Raw genomic sequence first — 19,160 nt, 5'->3', positions numbered from 1 at the left:
CTTGCTGCCATTCTTGGGAGGGGTTGGTTTCTCCTCAGGATTCCTGACACCGTTGGCTGGTGCCGGTGGATTTTGTGTCTTGAATTTTTGTGGCTAATGTAGTGATGACATAACCCAGAATGAAATGAAACAGAAAAAGCTGAAGGAGCCCATTTGTATTATGCCACTGAGGGCAAAGAAGGATCAGTCATTTACCCCAAATTGTTTCATTTTTCTCTCCTTGCCCCCTCTGGGGCCTTCAGTCCATGCACGGGGAGACATTTGTTCTGGGCGTGCTCCGTGAAATGCTTTGAGCCAGGGGAGTGTGGAAAGAATCCTTAGTTAACGGAGATCCTGGGCTTTTACATATATTTTTAAAACCTGTCTTGCTCTCTTTTTTCTTTAAAGGCACGAGCGATCCCTATGTGAAATTTAAGCTGAATGGGAAGACGCTGTACAAAAGTAAAGTCATATATAAGAACTTGAACCCAGTTTGGGATGAGATAGTTGTACTTCCAATTCAAAGCCTTGATCAAAAGCTACGTGTGAAGGTAATCACAGATGGCTTTCAAATCTGCTCTTTTATTAAAAGCATTGATTTCTCAGCAATCTTTGCCCCCTTAAAAAGGCAACGTTCCCAAATTCCTTTATTATTATTAAGCTCTGGGTAAAACATCTTAGAGAAGAAGGGATTATTTATACCTTCCATTGAAACTATATGTTTTTCTCAGATCAGTGGTGTATACTCCACAGAAAATCAGAGTGAAAATAATATCTCCATTGATTGTATTTAAACTTACTGCACGTGGAAGAATTATTACTGCTGGTATAGTGGCGACAAGAAGGAAAGCCTTTCTCATTAGGAATAACTTTATACTTAATAGAGCTTTAAGCTACTGGTTGTAAGCATCAATTGCTCTAACATCTGGGTTAAAGCTGCATGAGTTGAATGCAGGATGGGATTGCTATAGAATATTTAGCAAATTTCTATTTAATTGGCAGATCTGCTCACCGTGGAAAATACTAAATCTTAATGAGAGACCATTTAAACTACAGGGACTGATCCATTGTGCATAACATTTTAGTGCATATGAATACTGCCTTAAGAGTATTTTCTGCTGTTGTTTTGGTGGTAGTAGGCAAAATGGGCAAGTTTGCATAATCTTTGTTCTTGCCATCGGCATGCCCTAATTCTCCATTAACTGTACTGTGCAAATTATTTTTTGGGTCTAGAAGACTGAATTCAAAATTCCCAGCCAATTGCATTTATTAATAGTTCGATAAATTTACTTGGTTTACCGTATTAATTTGTGTTCCTGGTCTCTTCCCTCTTTGTAGGTATATGATCGAGATTTAACTACATCTGATTTCATGGGTTCTGCATTTGTCATTCTCAGAGATCTTGAGCTTAACAGGTATTGTATTTTTACCTTCTAATTATTATTTTGAATTTTAGAGGGAACTCAAGATAATGTTAAGTGACATTTGTTTAGATCAAATGACAAAAAAAAAAAATCTGAATACATGAAAGAGTGCTTTAAAATGTGAATTTTCAATGATTTTATCATTTATCTCCCAAACATTAAATCTTCCACAATGCATTCTGAAATGTGTATTGGATTTTGAACTGTTAATATTCAGGTTCATTAACCTACCTAACCTAAAAATAAAACAAATATTTAAATTTTATTTGGGCAGTAAGGGAAAAGAATCCATTAACCAACTGTTGAATTAGGCAATGCCAAGCAGTTCCCCTACTCTGAAGATGGTTGGGTTATTTTTACCAGATCTGGTGCTTTTTAAAACTCCCGTCACAGGCTTATACAGAGGTAGGAGACTTTTTCTGTAATCTCTCGATGCATTATGAGACTACCTAGTACTGCCCATAAGTGCTTATGTTATTTGTTGCTTTTTGCTTATAGAACAACTGAACATATTTTAAAATTGGAAGACCCAAACAGTTTAGAAGAGGACATGGGAGTGATTGTGTTAAATTTGAGCCTAGTAGTAAAACAGGGTGATTTCAAGAGACATGTAAGTATGACTCTTTTGTTCTTTTCAAAGTTCTTCATTGCAATTGTCCTTTGATAACTGGGTTACCAGATGGCTGGCATTTTTTGGTAATTATTTTTGGAGGGAAACAAATAATTGTGCCAAGATGTAAAGTATCTATCTGTGGTTCTATGCATCCTTTCTTTTGGAACTCTGGAAAGAAAATCCTTTAAGGAATGATCTCAGCTTTGGCTAGGGATGCGGATGGTATTCCTATTATTAAAATGTATATTTTCTTAAGTGGTACGGTTTTCTTAAGTGGTACGGTTTCCATTAACTATTTTCTTAAGTACTGGGTGACCTAGACATTATTCAGTTATGCAAAGCAGTTCCCAGGATTTAATTATTATAGTGTACATTATTAAGGTGAACAAATACATATTTGTAGCATTCCAGTTTATTTTGTTTTCTTTTAGCTTCATATTTCCTGTTGAGAGTACTTTTGGGAAGATATAAATTTTAATATCCTCTGATCTATTATTACATGGATGTTTCTAGTTAATGCATGGCCTATTGAAGATCTCTCTAACACCAACAAAGCAATGGATTTTATGATGATTTGACTGAGACTCTGTTTTTATGAGAAAATATGTGAATACAAATCATAATCTTATTTTATATTCAGGGGTCAGACCTTATAATTCCAAGAATTAAAATAAGAACAAAAAGCATCTTTGATTGTAACTTACTTGAAAGGCGTTTTTAAAGCCAACTAAAATACCTACTTGGAAAAGGACTAGAATGTGTTCAAATTTAAGCATGTTTAGAATGTGGTAGGAAAATCTGAAGCCTATTTATAAATTAGGCTCCAGTAGTACTTCTTGAATTGAGTCAGTGGGGTCGATGAGGAGAATATTCTTCATTTTGACATCACCTTTGCTTTTAGTTGTAATTTATTTTCATGGTGAAAATCAGGACTGATTTACTAGTAAACTCACAGAAAATAGCAGAAAGGAATAGCAAAGCTGCACAGTGATTTTTCAGTTGCCAGAGAGTCAACTAAATCATCGCTATTTTTAATTTGAATTCTTTACTTGAAGCATTTACTTGACAGTAACTGGGGCAAAAAACCCTCCCATTTATTAATTTTTAAATAAATAGTACTTTTGAAACTTGAAACCTCAGTAAAGCTGATATTTTGATGTTAAAAGTACCTTTAATTGGTATTGAAAATAAACTTTTTTTTTTCCTATCCAACATAGTGAAGGAGAGGTTTCTTTAGCTTCTCTTAGCCTTGACAGTATTGCTACTAGATTCGGTGTCAGTGTGTGTAGTAGGTGGCTGGTTCCTTGAGCTGGATGCCATGCTAAAATAACATGCATTGCACATAAGTATCATTTGCCACCATGGAGCGATTGCTATCTGAGATGTTCTGAAAATTTTCTTATATATTTAAGTGGGGTTTGGAAAGTTGGATACTTTCTCATGAAAAGAGCTGCATATTTATTCCTGTTGTGAGTGTTTCTGTAGTATGTTGGATTATGTTTAACAGGCACATCGGCCCTTAAAATATTTTTAAATATTGCCAAAATTCAGAGTTTTAAAGTAATGCCAGTTTAGTTAAAAATTTATTTCAAATTGCAGAGGTGTTAATAATGGATGCTGCCCGAATTTGCTTTTATAAAACATCTCAAAGAATATCTTTTCAGAGTCCTAGGAGGAGCCACACTTGTCATCTTACTGAGTTCGACCACCCCCGACTTCTTTTTAAGAGTTTGCCAGACTGTGTATCTGCTTGCTCCTGTGCTTTCTCATTTTCTTTCTTCTTTGCTTGTCTGGAAGAGGTCTATTATACAACATATTTCTTGCATATATATTTTATGGGGCATTATAATATAGGAATCCTTGCCTATTCTCATTTATTCTGATCGGTAGTTTTATTTTTCTGTTTATATACTTGATCAAAGTATACCCAAGCAAGGAATAATCTAACCTATGCAGCGTGTATGGGGCCCTTTTGGATAGAGTGGGTATCAGAAAACATTTGCTCTTTTCATCAAGTGAATATTTAAAGACATTCTTAATGTGGGATTTTTAAATGGCAATAACTAACACTCAAGACTGGAAAGATAATAGATTATTCAACTGGGAATCATTTGTAAATTTCCATCATCTAATTTTTGTTGCCTTAGAACCAGGCTAACAAAAATCTGAACACAAGCAAAATGTCTATGAACTCACCCTCACATCCAGGGGTGTAAGTGTATATGGGTGTGGTGCTGAAGGCAGGTGTATTGGAAGGCAGGTGCTGGGTAGAAGGCTGACAAACCCACCAACTGGTTCTTTTTATTGGGTTATATTTAAAATTGTGGGCTTGGTCATCAGACTGCCTGGATTTGAATCCCAGCTCCACTACTTTCATGCTTTGGGAAGTTAAGTGATCAGGTCACATTCACAGAATTATTTAACCTCTTTCAACCACAATTTCCTCACATGTGAAATGGGGATTTAAAAAAAAAAAACTATTTTACAGGAATGTGAAGATGGAGATTATGAAATCTAGTGTTTGGCATGTGGTAGGCTGTCAATATATGGTAGCTCTTAGTACCGTGGTAAGCAGACAGGATATTTATTTTCCATTAATTTCCTTACCTATTTTGTTTAATTTTTATGATTGTTAAAAAAAATCAGATGAGTTATATGTTAGAGAGCCCTAAATAGACATTTGTACCTATAAGATGCTAATTCATTTTGGTGGTTGTTTTGGGTGAAAATACTTGTTGTCATGATGTTGGGAAAATAGACAAAGAACTGACTTTAATACCCAGATTGTAGCATCTATAACTGTGTGTCACATGTAAATGTCGGAACTCACAGTTTAACCAGGGGAAGTGCTTTATTTTAATAAAGAATATGTCCAAGTCATTTCTGCACCAGTGTTCCTAGTTGCTGGTCACTGGAAGGTAAGTGGATTTCCTCCCAAGAGTATTTATATTCTGGTTTCTAATTGATTGGGAAGACATATTGGCAAAGTGGATAGGTCATTTGCCTAAAGGTATTTTTTCCTTAAGCATAATAGTAAATGTGGTCTGCTCGATTAGATTCATAATTGTACTGTAATCTCCCAAATTTATCCAAGTTTTAACATCCAGTTAGCTGGCTAACCAGCCAGAGTAGAGCTTCGCAGTCCTGGACAGTGACAGGGGTAATGAGAGGATTTTGCTAGGGAAGAATTTTAATTGTAGATGAAATTCAGCAGCCTTAGCATGACAAATGAGAGATCAAAAGAGAACAGTGGTGAAGTTACTTGCTGTTCAGAAAATTTGTTCCTCCCTCCCTCCGTGCTATATAGCCTATTTTTCTTAATTGTGCAGAAACAGCTTGGATTTTTTCCATTATTATGAATATTGAGAGTTGCTCATTGAGGGCAAAAGGAATGATTTTTTTAATTATTGTTTTTTTTAGTATCTAAAAGTATGGAAGCCTAAACATGCATTCATATATTGTCCATAAACTTCTTAAACATTTTTAGAATACTATTGAATATTTCAAGTAGGAGAAATCTCCCTTTCCAATTTGCTTTTAGACCTGAAATTATAGAGCTTTAAGACAGTGAAAATCATTTAAAGGATCGAGAGCCTTCTCATACTAAGAACTGGTACTCGTAAAGATTGAGCAGTATTCATATGTTGCCGTCTCCTCATTATTGAATACTAGGAGAAAATGATGTCTCACAATCACAGAAATGTGATTTTCCTGTTTCTGTTTTCTTGATCAAATGTGTTGTCTCTGGAAACTGGGAATTCAGGTGTTAGTTGTTTGAATATAATATGCATATTTGGCTGATATAATAATAGAATGCTGTTATTAATGATTCTATTTCTCTCTTTCCTTTTACCATTTTTCATCATTCAATGGGTTCAATATCCAGCGTTGGTCAAATCGGAAGCGACTGAGTGCCAGCAAGGTAAATGTACCTGTTTTTTTCTTTACATCATTTGGGGAAAAGTTCATCTTTGTACAAACACAGACATACACATGATTGGTATTATCCAACTGTCATACATAGTAACAGTATTCTCTTCCTCTCACTGTTGCTACGAATAGAAAGGAAACAACCTCCCTTTTAAATTTCATTTTAAATGAAACTTCATTTAAAATGAAATTTAAAAGCGGCATAGCCAGATGTTTGAATGTATACATGTTTTAGTGGTGACATTTTATATGTACCAGCCATGTTAGAATGTTCCACTTCATTAAGCCTGGATTATTTGGAGTGTAGTGCTGTTAGAATTAGCCCTGTAGGAAGTTATATGCCATTACATGGAAACTAGCTTTGGTGTTGTAGGGGCAATGAAAAGATTAATTGAGAGGAATATGTGGTATATTTTATAAATCTCTTTTATATTACTCTTATATTTACCATTTATTACGTTGGTTGCTGAGAGTTTCTTGAAAGATTTCTTCATGAAGTACCAGGGATTTTTTTTTTTTTACATTGCTAGTATCTTTTTAAGCAATTATAAACTGTTGTCCAATTTGTAAAAGCTCTGCGTGTATCAAGGTAGAAAAGCATGATTTATCTGGTTATTAAATTAGTACTTTGTGAGTGACTACATGTCAAAATTGGTGTGAACATACACAAAACCAGAAAAGTATTTATAACTTAATTTTGCTGCTCTGCTACTTTTAAAAGAGAAAAAAAACAACATGGCCGTGATGTGCGTGGGTATTTGGCAAATAACCTGACGATCTCTGTAGATGCATTTGCACACACTTAGGTGCACAAGTGCACGCCAGCTCTCATTTCCAACCTCACCATACAACAGCTATTTACTTCTCTGTAAAATAAGGTGATTGAAACAAAGGCTTTGTGAGTTTGTAAAAGTGCATGTGTGAAATGGGGGGGGGGGGCGGAGAGAGAATTGTCCTCTGACTAACACTAGGCGTTTGAGAAGAAAGATGAACTTTCTAAACCTTCCTTTTTAAAATCTGAAGGAATCAAAGCCCGCCTTCCACTAAAACGTATATCCTTTGCATTTTGAACACTCTAAAAATAACTCCAATAAGTTGTTTTGTTCACCAGGTCACTTGGTTTGCAAGACTCTGGTTTCTTGGTTTCTTTTTGTTTTTGTTTTTGTTTTGTTTTGTTTTGTTTTAGAAATAAAATTAAGAGACAATAAATAATAATGTGCAGCTGTCTCAAACATTCCCCTAACTTTTGTCTTATTCCTTTATAGTCACTAGAGGGTAGGAGAACATCATTTCTTGCCACAGAAGGGAGCCCTTCTCTTGCTCTCCCATATTAAGAGCTTCTGTAACCATCCGAAGCAGTAAAGTTTCCCGGCATGCTTTGGAGAAGCCTGACAAAGCAGTATTTTCTCGTTTATTGATTCTGCTGTGCACTAAAACACTGGTACTGTACATCAATAACCATCTTTAGTTAGGGAGCTCCAGCCTGTGGAAGAACATAAAGGCTAGAAAGAAAAATTGTGAGCTTGGGGAATATTGGAGCCTAGGGAGGACAAGAGAGGTTATGGGAGGATGAGCGAAGGAATGAGGAGGGAGACAAGAAATGTTGACGGCCTGGATAGAGACATCACAAATGCGAAAGGCACAGAGGATCCTGGAGAGCAGTATTTATATCTGTCCTGTGGTCTGGTGTCTTACCACAGAGCTGCCGTGTTCTTTTTTTCCTTCTCTCGTTGTGGTTTCTAGAATTTTGACTTCAGTGCACTGGGCTCTGAGACTTAATAAACGCCCAGACCTGGGGCATGTGTTTAATAAAACCTCAGTGGAATAGAGCCGTGGAAGGCCACTCCTGATCTTACACGGGAGGTGTGCTTCGTAGGTTGATGAAGGATTTCAACTGATGGGTCGACTTTTTTGCTACTTAAGAGTTTGCGGTTTTTGGAGGAAGATTCTAATTTGACTTATGAAAATGAGTCCCATGGAAAATCTGTAGGCGCAGTGATTAACCCTCTGTAGATGTAGTTAAAATGCCCTGATCAACCTATCTTGGTATTTTTTTAAACTGTAAGCTGCTTTTTTTTCTCTTTTTTTTTTTTTAGGATTTCCATATTATATTTAAAAACGAGGTAACAGAAGTTTGACATAGAGAAGATTACTATGCTATGAGTATCTAAAATTTTACTAGTCCTAAGTAATATATTCTCTATAAAATGTCATTGACTTTTTCACCTCAATCTTACTCTTTTAATGGCTTAACTTTATTTGGGTAATTGCCTCTTAAACCTCATGAGTTTATAATTTTGCACCATCCAAAGGGACCCAGAATGTCAGACTCTCTTCTAAAGTGTTTTCTTACTAAGTTGACCTTGACCGTAATGTGGTAAATATGTAGAAATTGCCTCTAAAAGTGGGTTTTGGTTTCACCCAGGGCCTCTGTTTACCTTCCAACGAGCATTTTAGCTTGAGAATTGAGAATTTGACTTAACAGGGCCTGAATCAGATAACTAGTTCTTTTTAGACAGTTATTCTACATAATCTTTTCTGCTAATAGGTCTGTTTCCAAACCTTACTCTTTTTCTAATGCATGTAACACTTAGAAAATTAACAGCAGTGACTTCTCTAATATCAGATAGTTTAATGCGAGGGAAAAAAAAAACACCCATAGTGATAAAAAATGGAATTGAGAAATCACTGATCATACCCAGGAATATGTGGGCATACACTCACCCACATCCTTCCCCTGTGCTTGAATTTGAGTGTGTGTAGGTCCTGTGGCTGACCACGAGTCCCCTTCCCTAGGATTTCCTTTATTTTACATGCATTTGCCCTGCTGTAAATCTCTATATTTTACATGCCCCCCACCGACCACTGTTTTATGAGGACTATGCCAGCAATCTGAAGTAAGAGATATGACCTATACCACTTTTTATATATATATATGAAATTAGTTGACTCATGGTAATGTCGATTTTTTGGGTTTCTATCAGCTTTATATATTTTTTAAAGATTTTATTTATTCATTCATGAGAGACACACAGAGAGAGGCAGAGACTTAGGCAGAAGGAGAAGCAGGCTCCCTGCAGGGAGCCTGATGCAGGACTTGATCCCAGGATCATCCCCTGAGCCAAAGGCAGATAGATGCTCATCCACTGAGCCACCCAGGTACCCCAGCTTCATATTCTTATATCTTTGTACCTCTCTGTTATTACAGAGACTGGTAACCACAGAATATGTCTTCTAGGTTCCCCGGTCAGGTAGTCTCCCATTGGCTTTATGCAATGAGAGGAATTGTAGGATACTACAGTGTAGGAGAATTTCTAGGGTATCTCTTCCTTTTCCCACTGTTTTACATGCTGTCTAGACATGGACTGTGTTTTGCATTTCTCCTTATACTTGCCTTGGTTTCAGCTTCTACTAGGTGAGTCTGACTCTCTAGTCTTTACTCTTTTTGCCTCGCTTGCCTGGGGCTTGCAGATCCTCAATTCCAGGGCAAAAATCCAGCCCTACATCTGTGCAAGTACTGTTGTAACACAGCCGTTACATGTACGCATTGTCTCTAACTGGCAGGGGCAGAGTTGCCACTATATTGTAGTTGGCACAGAGACCTAATGGCCTGAAGCCCGAAGAGTTATTCTGTGGACCTTGGCAGGGAAAGTTTGTCCTCCCCCGCTCCAGCCTGAGAGTGCTAGCGAGGGCTTCCTCCTGTGGCCTACCTTAGCTTTTCTCGGCCCTGTCTGTTTGATCGCTCAGTCATCCTATACCTGGGACACTAGTTCTCTGCATTATATTCCCTCTAGTTTCAGTACCAGGAGTGGTTTGCTTTTCCTGTTGGATTCTGATGCAACCTATAGGAGCTAAGCCTTTGCTTTTGGCTTTTATGTATGCTATTAAAATTGTCATTTTCTTTTCTATTCTTGTTTTTTAAGATTTTATTTATTCATGAGAGATACACAGAGAGAGACAGAGACACAGGCAGAGGGATAAGCAGGCTCCCTGTAGGGACCCCAATGCAGGACTCGACCCTAGGGCCCCGGGACCATGACCTGAGCCAAAGGTAGATGCTCAACCACTGAGACACCCAGATGCCCCTAAAATTGTCATTTTCTTTGTAAGAATCATGCATCACATGATGAGGGTTCTGCATGAATTTAGGTTCCACCATCTCTGGTTTTTCTTCTCTTTAATTCCTTTTGCTCGGTCTGTCCCTCTGTTTCTATCTGACATCTAGGACTTATGGAAGGCAGTCTATTAATCTATGTAACTATCTCTATCTATCTATGAAGGCAGCCTATAAATCTATATATCTTTATCTAATCTCATCTGCCTAATTTCTTTGTCTATAGATCTGTCTGTATCTCTTTAACCTAATTTATTTGTCTGTATGTCTGCATCTGTCTACCTAGACATCATACTGCATGGGCCCAGTGCCAAATATCTGAACCCTGATGCCTCTGCTGCCTTGTTATGAAGTCTAGGTCAGCATTATCCTGGGCAGAATTACTTCTAAGGGCTTTCCTCATTTCCAGGGGCCTCAGTCCTGCTAGGTTAAGACCACAAATTTGTTGGCATTCTCCAACCTTGTGTGTGATCCGGACCAGAAAACCAGAGCCACAGCCTTCCTAAACTTTTCACCAAATGTCTCCTCGCAGTGACATAAAAGTCTACTTTGGCCCAAAGCCTATCACTGAGCACATATTATGTTGGCTGGAATACTGTCCTGAGGATTCAGAGATGAAATGGGCATGGCCATCATATGATTGCTGAGTCAGCGGGAGACAAGAGAGTAGGGAGGTAGGTAGGGGTATTCGGAGGGCCTGGTTAGACTTTGTACTAGCTTTGCAGGTGGGCTGAGTGCTGGGGACAGAGAAAGACTGCAGTGAATCTTATCAAATGAGAGGGAGGAAGAAGTGAATTGAGATATGATTATATAAAATAATGTAGTCCATGGCAAGTGCTCCAAAGCATTTATTATCAGGCTTCAGCCAATTGAGTTTTCAAAGTGGAGTCCCTGAACCAGCAGCATCAGCATCACCTGGAAATTGTTAGAAATGTGAATTCATGACCCTCCCCCCACCAACATTTCAGACCTCTTGAATGAGAACTCTGGGGATGGAGCCCAGCAATCTTTTAGCATGCTCTCCACGAGATTCTAAAGCATGTTCATGTTTGAGAACCATTGGCATAGACTTGAGGCTGATATGGGGTGTTGGATGGGAAGAGGAGCAGACGAAGCTAGCAGTGTGAGAAGCATAGACCTCATAAGCCAGTAGCTAGTGCTGCTAAATCTTAGGAAGGACTAGGAATAGGGTGAGGCAAGAGCTGTGCCAGGAACACAAAACAATGGAAGGGATTTAGGGGCCAGACCTGCCTGTTGCAGAAGCCTCAGAGTGAGTGCCTTGCTTGCTTCACTAATAGGGAGGTAGGACAGTCCTAGAAAGGCATGTCCCTGAAGTATTTTCCCTGAAGGAAAGGCATAGACAACATTTAACTTCAAAAACTTCTTAGGGGTTAGGGTGAAAAAGAAAATCCTATTGAATCATGTGGCCTTCATTTTTTTTTTTTTTTTCACTTTAGTTTTTAACGACAGAAAGTGCACTAGCAGCATTTTCCTGGTCCTAATCCCTGAGAAGTAGGTATTCATAGATTGTATCAAAATTTTAAAAATCTTAACCTAATTTTTATTTGTGAGTGCAAAAATTGAGCAATGGAATTTTTTTTTCACAATGAAAAAGTGTTAAGTTTCCCGTAAAACTTTTTTTTTTTTTTTCCGTAAAACTTTTATAGCTAATGTGTCTATACAACCTACAGATTATTCATTATCCTTGGGACTATAATCTAGTTCTCATGTACAAATTTAAATCTCATGGTCCATGTCCATGTCCTTGTGGGAAATTTAAAAGGCTTTCTTTATATGCTTATGCAAAGATTTTTGTGTGGTTCTAGGAGAATTTATGCCTACAGGATCCTCTTCGGGTGATATAAGAAGCTGCCAAGAAGGAGCTTCTCTGGGAGCCTGTTGCATGAATATATGGATCTTCTCATGTCATGCTATAAAAGCTGTTGACAATGAACAGTTGTTTTACATGTTAAAAAAGCTTGGAAGGAATATTTCAGGGAAACCTTTTGTAGACTGAATATTCTCCCATAGCTTTTCTAAGCAATGCCGGCAGAGCTGAATCTCATATTATTGTTCATTTAGCTTACAAAGTTATTTTTTTCCATGCATTTGTTTCCATTGACACCTCCTTTCTTACAATGACTTAGGAAAACTGAATAATTAGAGTCAAAATAGGATGCACTGGTGGTGTCAGAATATATATTTTTATACTCCCATAACTGAGATCATAGAAAAAGGACCCACACAGTAATTTGGCACCTAGTAGGTAGGTCTTCCTAGAAAAGTCTTACAAAAATATTTTCTCACTGCCCCTCCTTTTCATTTCTGTTTTTAAAATTTGTTTGATATTTTGTCCCACCCAGGGGAGTGCTGTGGATAATCGTCCTGTGGTATTTGTCAGCATGGTCTGTTCTGGAGTGTGGCATGGCCAGCTGTAACATTGCTTTTGATGCCTACAGGCTGTGGCCTCAGCTCCTGGACTGCATGCTACTCCTTTCAAGATCTTTCTTCTCTCCTAACCTCTCCGCCATTCTTCCTGGCCCATGACAGAGAGGAGACACCTCACTGACATGTCTGTCATTTCTGGGTTTTCTTTTGCAGTCATGCCAAGAGACTGGAGTCCACATCACCATCTTCCCAGCATGCCACTTGGCTAGAATCCTCAAATAAAGCATCTGGCCAAGCTATAATCCATTTTATATGTCCTAGGAATGATAGCCCGTTCACTGTTTTGAAAGTCTGTTCCTAGATCACAAACTTGAAGATTCTCTACTGTTGGGAGTGAAAGTTCCACAGTACTTATCTTCACCTTTGTTCCCTTTTTACCCTGCCTGCATCCTCCTTGGGATTGTCATGACCCAGAAGTAAATTGTTAGCTGAAGCTTTTCATTTTCCTGAAAGTCAGTATGGTTTTTTTAAAGGATTTATTTATCTGAGAGAGAGAGAGAGGGAGAGAGAGAACGTATGAGGGGAAGAGGGAGAGAGGGAGAAGGAAACAGACTCCTCACTGAGCATGGAGCCTAACTCAGGACTAGATCCCATAACCCTGAAAGACCAGACCATGACCTGAGCCAAGAGTTGGATGCTTAATCAACTGAATCACCCAAGTGCCCCATGAAAGTCAGTACTTTTTTTGTTTTGTTTTGTTTTTGTTTTTGTTTTTAAAGATTTTATTTATTTATTCATGATATATATATAGAGAGAGAGACAGAGATACAAGTAGAGGGAGAAGCAGGCTCCACGCTGGGAGCCCAATGCGGGACTCAATCCTGGGACTCCAGGACCATGCCCTGGGCCAAAGGCAGACGCCAAACTGCTGAGCCACCCAGGGATCCTCGACTTTTTTTTTTTTTTAAGAGTTTATTTATTTATTTATTCATGAGAGACACAGAGAGAGAGGCAGAGACATAAGCAGAGGAAGAAGCAAACTCCCTGTGGGGAGCCTGATGTAGGACTTGATCCAGGATCATGCCCTGAGCCCAAGGCAGATGCTCAGGTGAGGAGCCACCCAGGTGCCTCAAAAGTCACTTATGTTTCTAAGTTAAATATCACACCTTGTATTCACTGGTAATAACTAATGTGTGTGCCTTGGATGGGAGTAACGATTTCTGTTCAGAAAAAGGGTGTGGATTTGGTGGATTGGGGGCTGAGGAAGAAAGCGCCTATGAATGAAACAACATAGGAATAGTGAAAGGTTCTGATCCTTTGGGAGGAAGGAGAAAAATAACAAAACCCTGGTGTACTATATTTTATCCTTTATGTCGGCTGAGAAATTAGGGTCAGGACCTAGAAACTTTGCTCTATCTCCTGGTGTTTGTTTCAGCTCAGGTGGGGTGGGTTTTTCCTTTGATGGGTCATTTCCTTCTCTCCTTTCACATTCCAAGCTGCATTAAGATGACAAATTTCACTTATAGGCTCAGGCACAGACATGAAAACCTGAGCTATGGAGTTAACAGAGTGAGTGCAGAGGAGTAGATTTATTGTGAGGAGACAGGGATTGTTTGAAGAGTGCAAAGGATTTGGGGAGCCCAACTCTGTATCAGAGCACACACAGGATGGCCCCAACTGTACCTGTCCCTCCCCACCAACTCTGCTCTCAAGCCCCATCTCTTGTCCAAGGCTGAAGACAAACGTTAAAGTAATTAAGACACTTCTTTAAATCACTCCCCTACCCCAGAATATGTTGCTCATGGGCGAAACTTTATTTGGACATAACCTTGTAGCGGCTTTTGCAGAAAGATGGAGGCAAAAAGAAGTAGAATAAAGGCCCTCTGTGCTTGTCTATATCTGAACTCTGCAATAAATAGTTCACTTTTCCTACTCTGCCTTTAGTAAGGGGGGAAAAAATCTTGGACAGCAAAGAGCAAGTCAGTCACATCAAACACGACTGCGTTAAATACTAAAATGTTCAAAGTCCGACTGAGATAGATAAAGGCTTTGATGGAAAGTGGATATTTCCCAGGGACATTACAAGCAATAATCCAGATGTTATGGTGTAATGCAACGAGTGTCCGTGGATAGATCAGGAGCTCCAGCCAAGCCGAGCCTGATGGAGGCTTTAGCCTTGCCCTCCCATGCTGTTCCGCCATATGGAACCTATCTCTCGGCCCCCTTAATAACCAGCTTTGGATTCCATTTTCACAGAGCTCCTAGAGCTAAGTGGGGCTGTTTTATGGACAAGTTAGATAGAAGCCTTTCCAAGATAAACATCCAATTTGAAATTAGGACATACCAAGCCACAAAATTATTTTAGGGCATATTTCATGGAAGTGCTGCCATTTTTCTTAGGCAATTGCCAGACTGTACGATGCCCTTTGATCCCATGTGGACATTACTCCCTTCTTTATAAAAAGGATTTTGAAATAGTTGCAGTGTTTAGGGAGGAATATATCTGTCGGAACTTTGAAGCATGGCCATGGGACAGGTCATGCTTTAGCTGGTTGGTTGGCAAGTCAAACTTTAAGAAGAAAGAAATTAAAAGAAAAGAAAGAATTGTAACAGGATATATGAATCAAAATCTCATTTTCCTTTTAAAAATAGAAGTTTTCAGCCAGTGTACTTAATAAGATGTATTCAGTGTATCCAGATCTATATGCTCACACAGATTTATAAACACATGTGAGTACATTTTTATATATGTGTCTATATATAGACTGTGTTATTAACATGAAATTGCTTAACTTTACTGATTTCCTTAAGTTTCATTATTGAATATATTCTATCCTCAACCAAACTGGAAACAGAAGTTAAGGAATAATTGTCCACATTGTCCCGAGGAAAGGGATTTTTTTTTTTAAATCCCATGCACCCTCCCTGCTCTGTCTCGGCACCTCCAAAACTCCTGTGCACATGTGCCTGCATTTTAAGAGAAAGGCAGCACAGGTGTGAAGTTTGAAAATGTAGATTTCCTTAAATGTGTGTTAAGGAAGTCATAAAATGACCAACTAAATACTTGGTGTGGCATTGCTGCATCATTTATTAAAAGTGGTGGAGTGACACGTGTTGGATGAGGTAAGCTGGTATATAATTAATATGATACTGACATACCATTTGTTGTGATAGATTGTAACTAACTGGTGTCCAAGCGAATTGGTGTCGAAATGATCTCGAAGATATATTGAGTAGATGACAGGAATGAATATATAGTGTTAGAAATTCATTGCTTTACTATGGTGCTTGATGCCATTTACATTCTCCAGTCCATTTATTTCTCCTTCAAATAAAGCAGCCTAGGATCATACCATTTCACGTATTGAACAGCGAACATAAATGAACTCTGCCAACAAAATGCAGCATGTGGATCATGTGGGGATCTTCATTCAAACAAACTAACCATAAAAAAGACATGGTTGAGACCTTAAGGGAAATGTGAATATGGGCTGGATATTTAACGATATTAAGGGAATTATGGTTACTTTTGTGGAGTGTGATCATGGCATGGTGCTTATGTAAAAACAAATATGCTTTCAAATATTTCAGGTGGAGAAAAATAGTGAAGGGATACATGAAATCAGAGTGGCAAAATGTTGAATCAGATGAATAAGTATGTGGAGATGTATATACCATTCTCTCTGCCTTTGTGTGTGTTTGAAAATTTACATAATAGAAATTAAAAATAAATAAAATGTGCTTGTCCTCTTTATAATTTAATAATAGGGGATGTTTGCTTTTTTCTATATTCTATTTAAGATGTGTGTGAGTGTGCATGAGTATAATAATTTAGAAAAGGAAGAAAATAAGTTAACAGTTACTGAATCTCTACTGGATCCCAGGCACAGTGTTAAATGCTTTATACATCTTCCTCTTCCCTGCAGATCTGCAAAGCTTATTTGGCTGGCTAGCTGATTGCAGGCTGTATGTGGAGTTGTGACTCTCACAGTGGTGTTGGGCTTTTTAGTAGTAGCCCAAGGAATACAGGGAAGTGTGGACAGATTTGAGTGTGAAGGATAAATTCAAAACTATTACTTCTAAATACCCAGAGGTATTTTGCTTCCCTGCAAAGCAATGCCTTATGCTTCTCTCTCGGTTTCCCAGAATGCCTTTCTTCCCTTCCTACTATTAAAATAACTGAAGGCCCAGATGAGGAATTCCTACCAAGGAGCACATCTGGGTGGGAGTATAGTAGGCCAGTGCCAAATCCAAGTGTTTCTCCCAATCATCCTTCACTATATTGTTACAAGTCCAGTGCTTGTGGAGGAAATCATATAACTGTGCTTGCAGGTTTGCAAAATCAATGAAGACTAATAACACTTTCACCAGTCAGGGAGTGCTATTCATAATCCCATATTGAAAGCTGGAATTCCTGTGATCACCAAAGTCACACTCAAGAATTATCAGCAAGTTTATATGTCATCTTCATTCTTTGTTTTAGTCCTCTTTGATACGTAACCTGCGGCTCTCAGAGTCCTTGAAAAAGAACCAACTCTGGAACGGGATTATAAGTATAACGTTGTTGGAAGGGAAGAATGTCTCAGGAGGAAGCATGACAGAGATGTTTGTCCAGTTAAAACTGGGAGATCAGAGGTATAAAAGTAAGGTAAGTTCTGTCAATTACTTAAGAAGAACAAGATCTTTCACAATAAAGGAACTGAAAAAAAAATGTTTTCCACTCTAAATTTCATAAAAAGAGGAGAAATTTATTTTTTGCCCTCATAACTTTATTAGGAGCATTCCAGACAACAAAATAGCTGTATAGCTGCAGTCAATTAATATACCTTTTGGGTTGCTTAGCATAATTTATTTTAATATAGTAACTGGAGCTAGAGAAGGCTTATTAAATAGTAGATTTTGGATGCATGATTTATTTTCGTTTTGAAAATAAGCAAACATTGTTTCATAGATTACAGGAAAGGGATAACTAAATATTTTCAAAGTCCTACAAAAATAAAATCATGTAATATATTATATTTGGGTGAAAACATTCGAGATAACGAAAAATATTTTCAAAATCATATACTCTTTGCTTTCCTCTTACTTGTTAGTATTAACACAAAAAATAGACATTTAATGCTGTTTTTGCTGTGATTTTTTTTTTTAAACTGAAGTGTTAGAGATTTGTTTTGAATAAAAGTAATGGCATTTTTTAGCTGCCTTTAAAACTCAATCATCTTACTCTCCTGAAACAAATTCCACTTAATTTTTAATCTTAGTAATTTGGTGTGGTTTTTATTTCAAAAACCATAGTCTCCAAACCATGGTAATGAATTTGTTTTACATAACAGTCAGACAGGAATATTTTCTCGGTTTTATGGATTGGGGGAACTAGGGTACTTGAAAGTTAAGTCACTTGCCAAAAGCCACATAGAAAAAAAAAAAAACAAAAAAAACAAATATTGGTGGAAGATTTTGAAAATAGACCCAAGGATATTTGTAATTTGGGCTTGTAGTGTAGAGGACATAACACATGCAGACAGATGCAGTTGGAAAATAATTTAGAGAGCAAGAGGTGGTCTCTGCTGCACGCTCTTCAGTGCAGAATCAAACATTAAACATCACTTACTCCACCACATGAGTAAAGACTTGAAGCTCACACCGGAGAATCATTCTGGAGAAATGTGAAAAATTCTGGGCGAGTTACAGCAGAATTAGGCAGGCGATTCTTCTAATCAGGTAGTTTCAGGCTTTACCTCACAGCGAATGTACCCAGAGTGAACACATCTGCCAGGGTCAGGCTAAGGATTTATAGAAAAATTATTCATCGCTAAGTACACTTAGCCCTTTGGACTAAGGTGAAGTGCAGAATTAGTCTAGTATTTGCTACAGTCCCCCTTGGGGAATATCGCATTTAATTTGTGGTCGAATATTTTTCACCCCATGGTTTCTAAATTCTGTGATCTGATATATTAAGCTCAGTGTGAGAAAGAGCTTAAATGATACTACATGATGGTGGCTACAGCCGATGTCTGAGTTGTCCCCATTTTCCCTTGCAGGAATAGTTTGACGCTCAGATTTAATAGTTGATGCAGTCTTTTTAGAGCCTGATTGTCAGTGTCTGGCATTCTTGCTCATTTTTATTTACAAATTCAATCTCTAGGTAAATGAAACAAAAGCTAAAACATTTTTAATGGATCAAACACATAAGCGGTTCGCAGTCACTGGGAGAATATAGAAACACTTGGCAGAAAAAAAAATTAAAAAAAAAAAAAGAAACACTTGGCAGAGTTTTCAAACGGGGCTGGTTACGTTATCAGTGTGGCAGCAGTGGGGCTTCTTAGCTTTCTTTCGCTCAAGTGACTGGATTCAGTAAACTCAGGTTTTAAAACAGGCAGCAATGCACAAGTTATGGGTTTCTCATGCAAGGCATCGGACAGATGTTAATGAACACCTCTGACTGCTAATTTATATACTTCTTAAGCCAGCACTGAATGGATGGGATGTGCTAATAAAAATGTTACTTACTTGCATTCGATTAGCCAATTAGTAGTATCTTTTGTAAGAGAGCCACTGTAAATGTCTACTGAGATATGTTTTATCTGTCTATAATATATATATATATATATATATATATAATTTATGGTTCCTTGTGGGGTAATTCTTGTGGGGTTACTCTCTAACTTGCTGAATAAATTACTGAATCTGTGGGTGAGCTAAATGGGTTAGG

At 37.9% G+C, this 19,160-nt stretch overlaps 1 protein-coding gene across 10 annotated transcripts in view; it reads left to right on the top strand.

The window, feature by feature from the left end:
* Nucleotides 1-19,160, top strand: part of MCTP2 (multiple C2 and transmembrane domain containing 2) — a 242,141-nt gene that overhangs the window by 92,282 nt on the left and 130,699 nt on the right. For 9 of the 10 annotated variants that reach the window (XM_072798305.1, XM_072798333.1, XM_072798352.1 and 6 more), the window contains 5 exons: nucleotides 388-530; nucleotides 1,318-1,394; nucleotides 1,902-2,013; nucleotides 5,903-5,938; nucleotides 16,932-17,096. In XM_072798305.1, coding sequence (XP_072654406.1) covers nucleotides 388-530; nucleotides 1,318-1,394; nucleotides 1,902-2,013; nucleotides 5,903-5,938; nucleotides 16,932-17,096 — 533 coding nt within the window. Of the gene's footprint in view, nucleotides 1-387; nucleotides 531-1,317; nucleotides 1,395-1,901; nucleotides 2,014-5,902; nucleotides 5,939-16,931; nucleotides 17,097-19,160 lie in introns of those variants that run through there. The other variant, XM_072798361.1, reaches the window with a different exon arrangement.

This window comes from Canis lupus, chromosome 2 (assembly GCF_048164855.1).
Source record: "Canis lupus baileyi chromosome 2, mCanLup2.hap1, whole genome shotgun sequence".
NCBI lineage: Eukaryota > Metazoa > Chordata > Mammalia > Carnivora > Canidae > Canis > Canis lupus.
The sequence above is the reverse complement of the archived record's forward strand: the minus strand, read 5'-3'. Positions and strand labels throughout refer to the sequence as shown.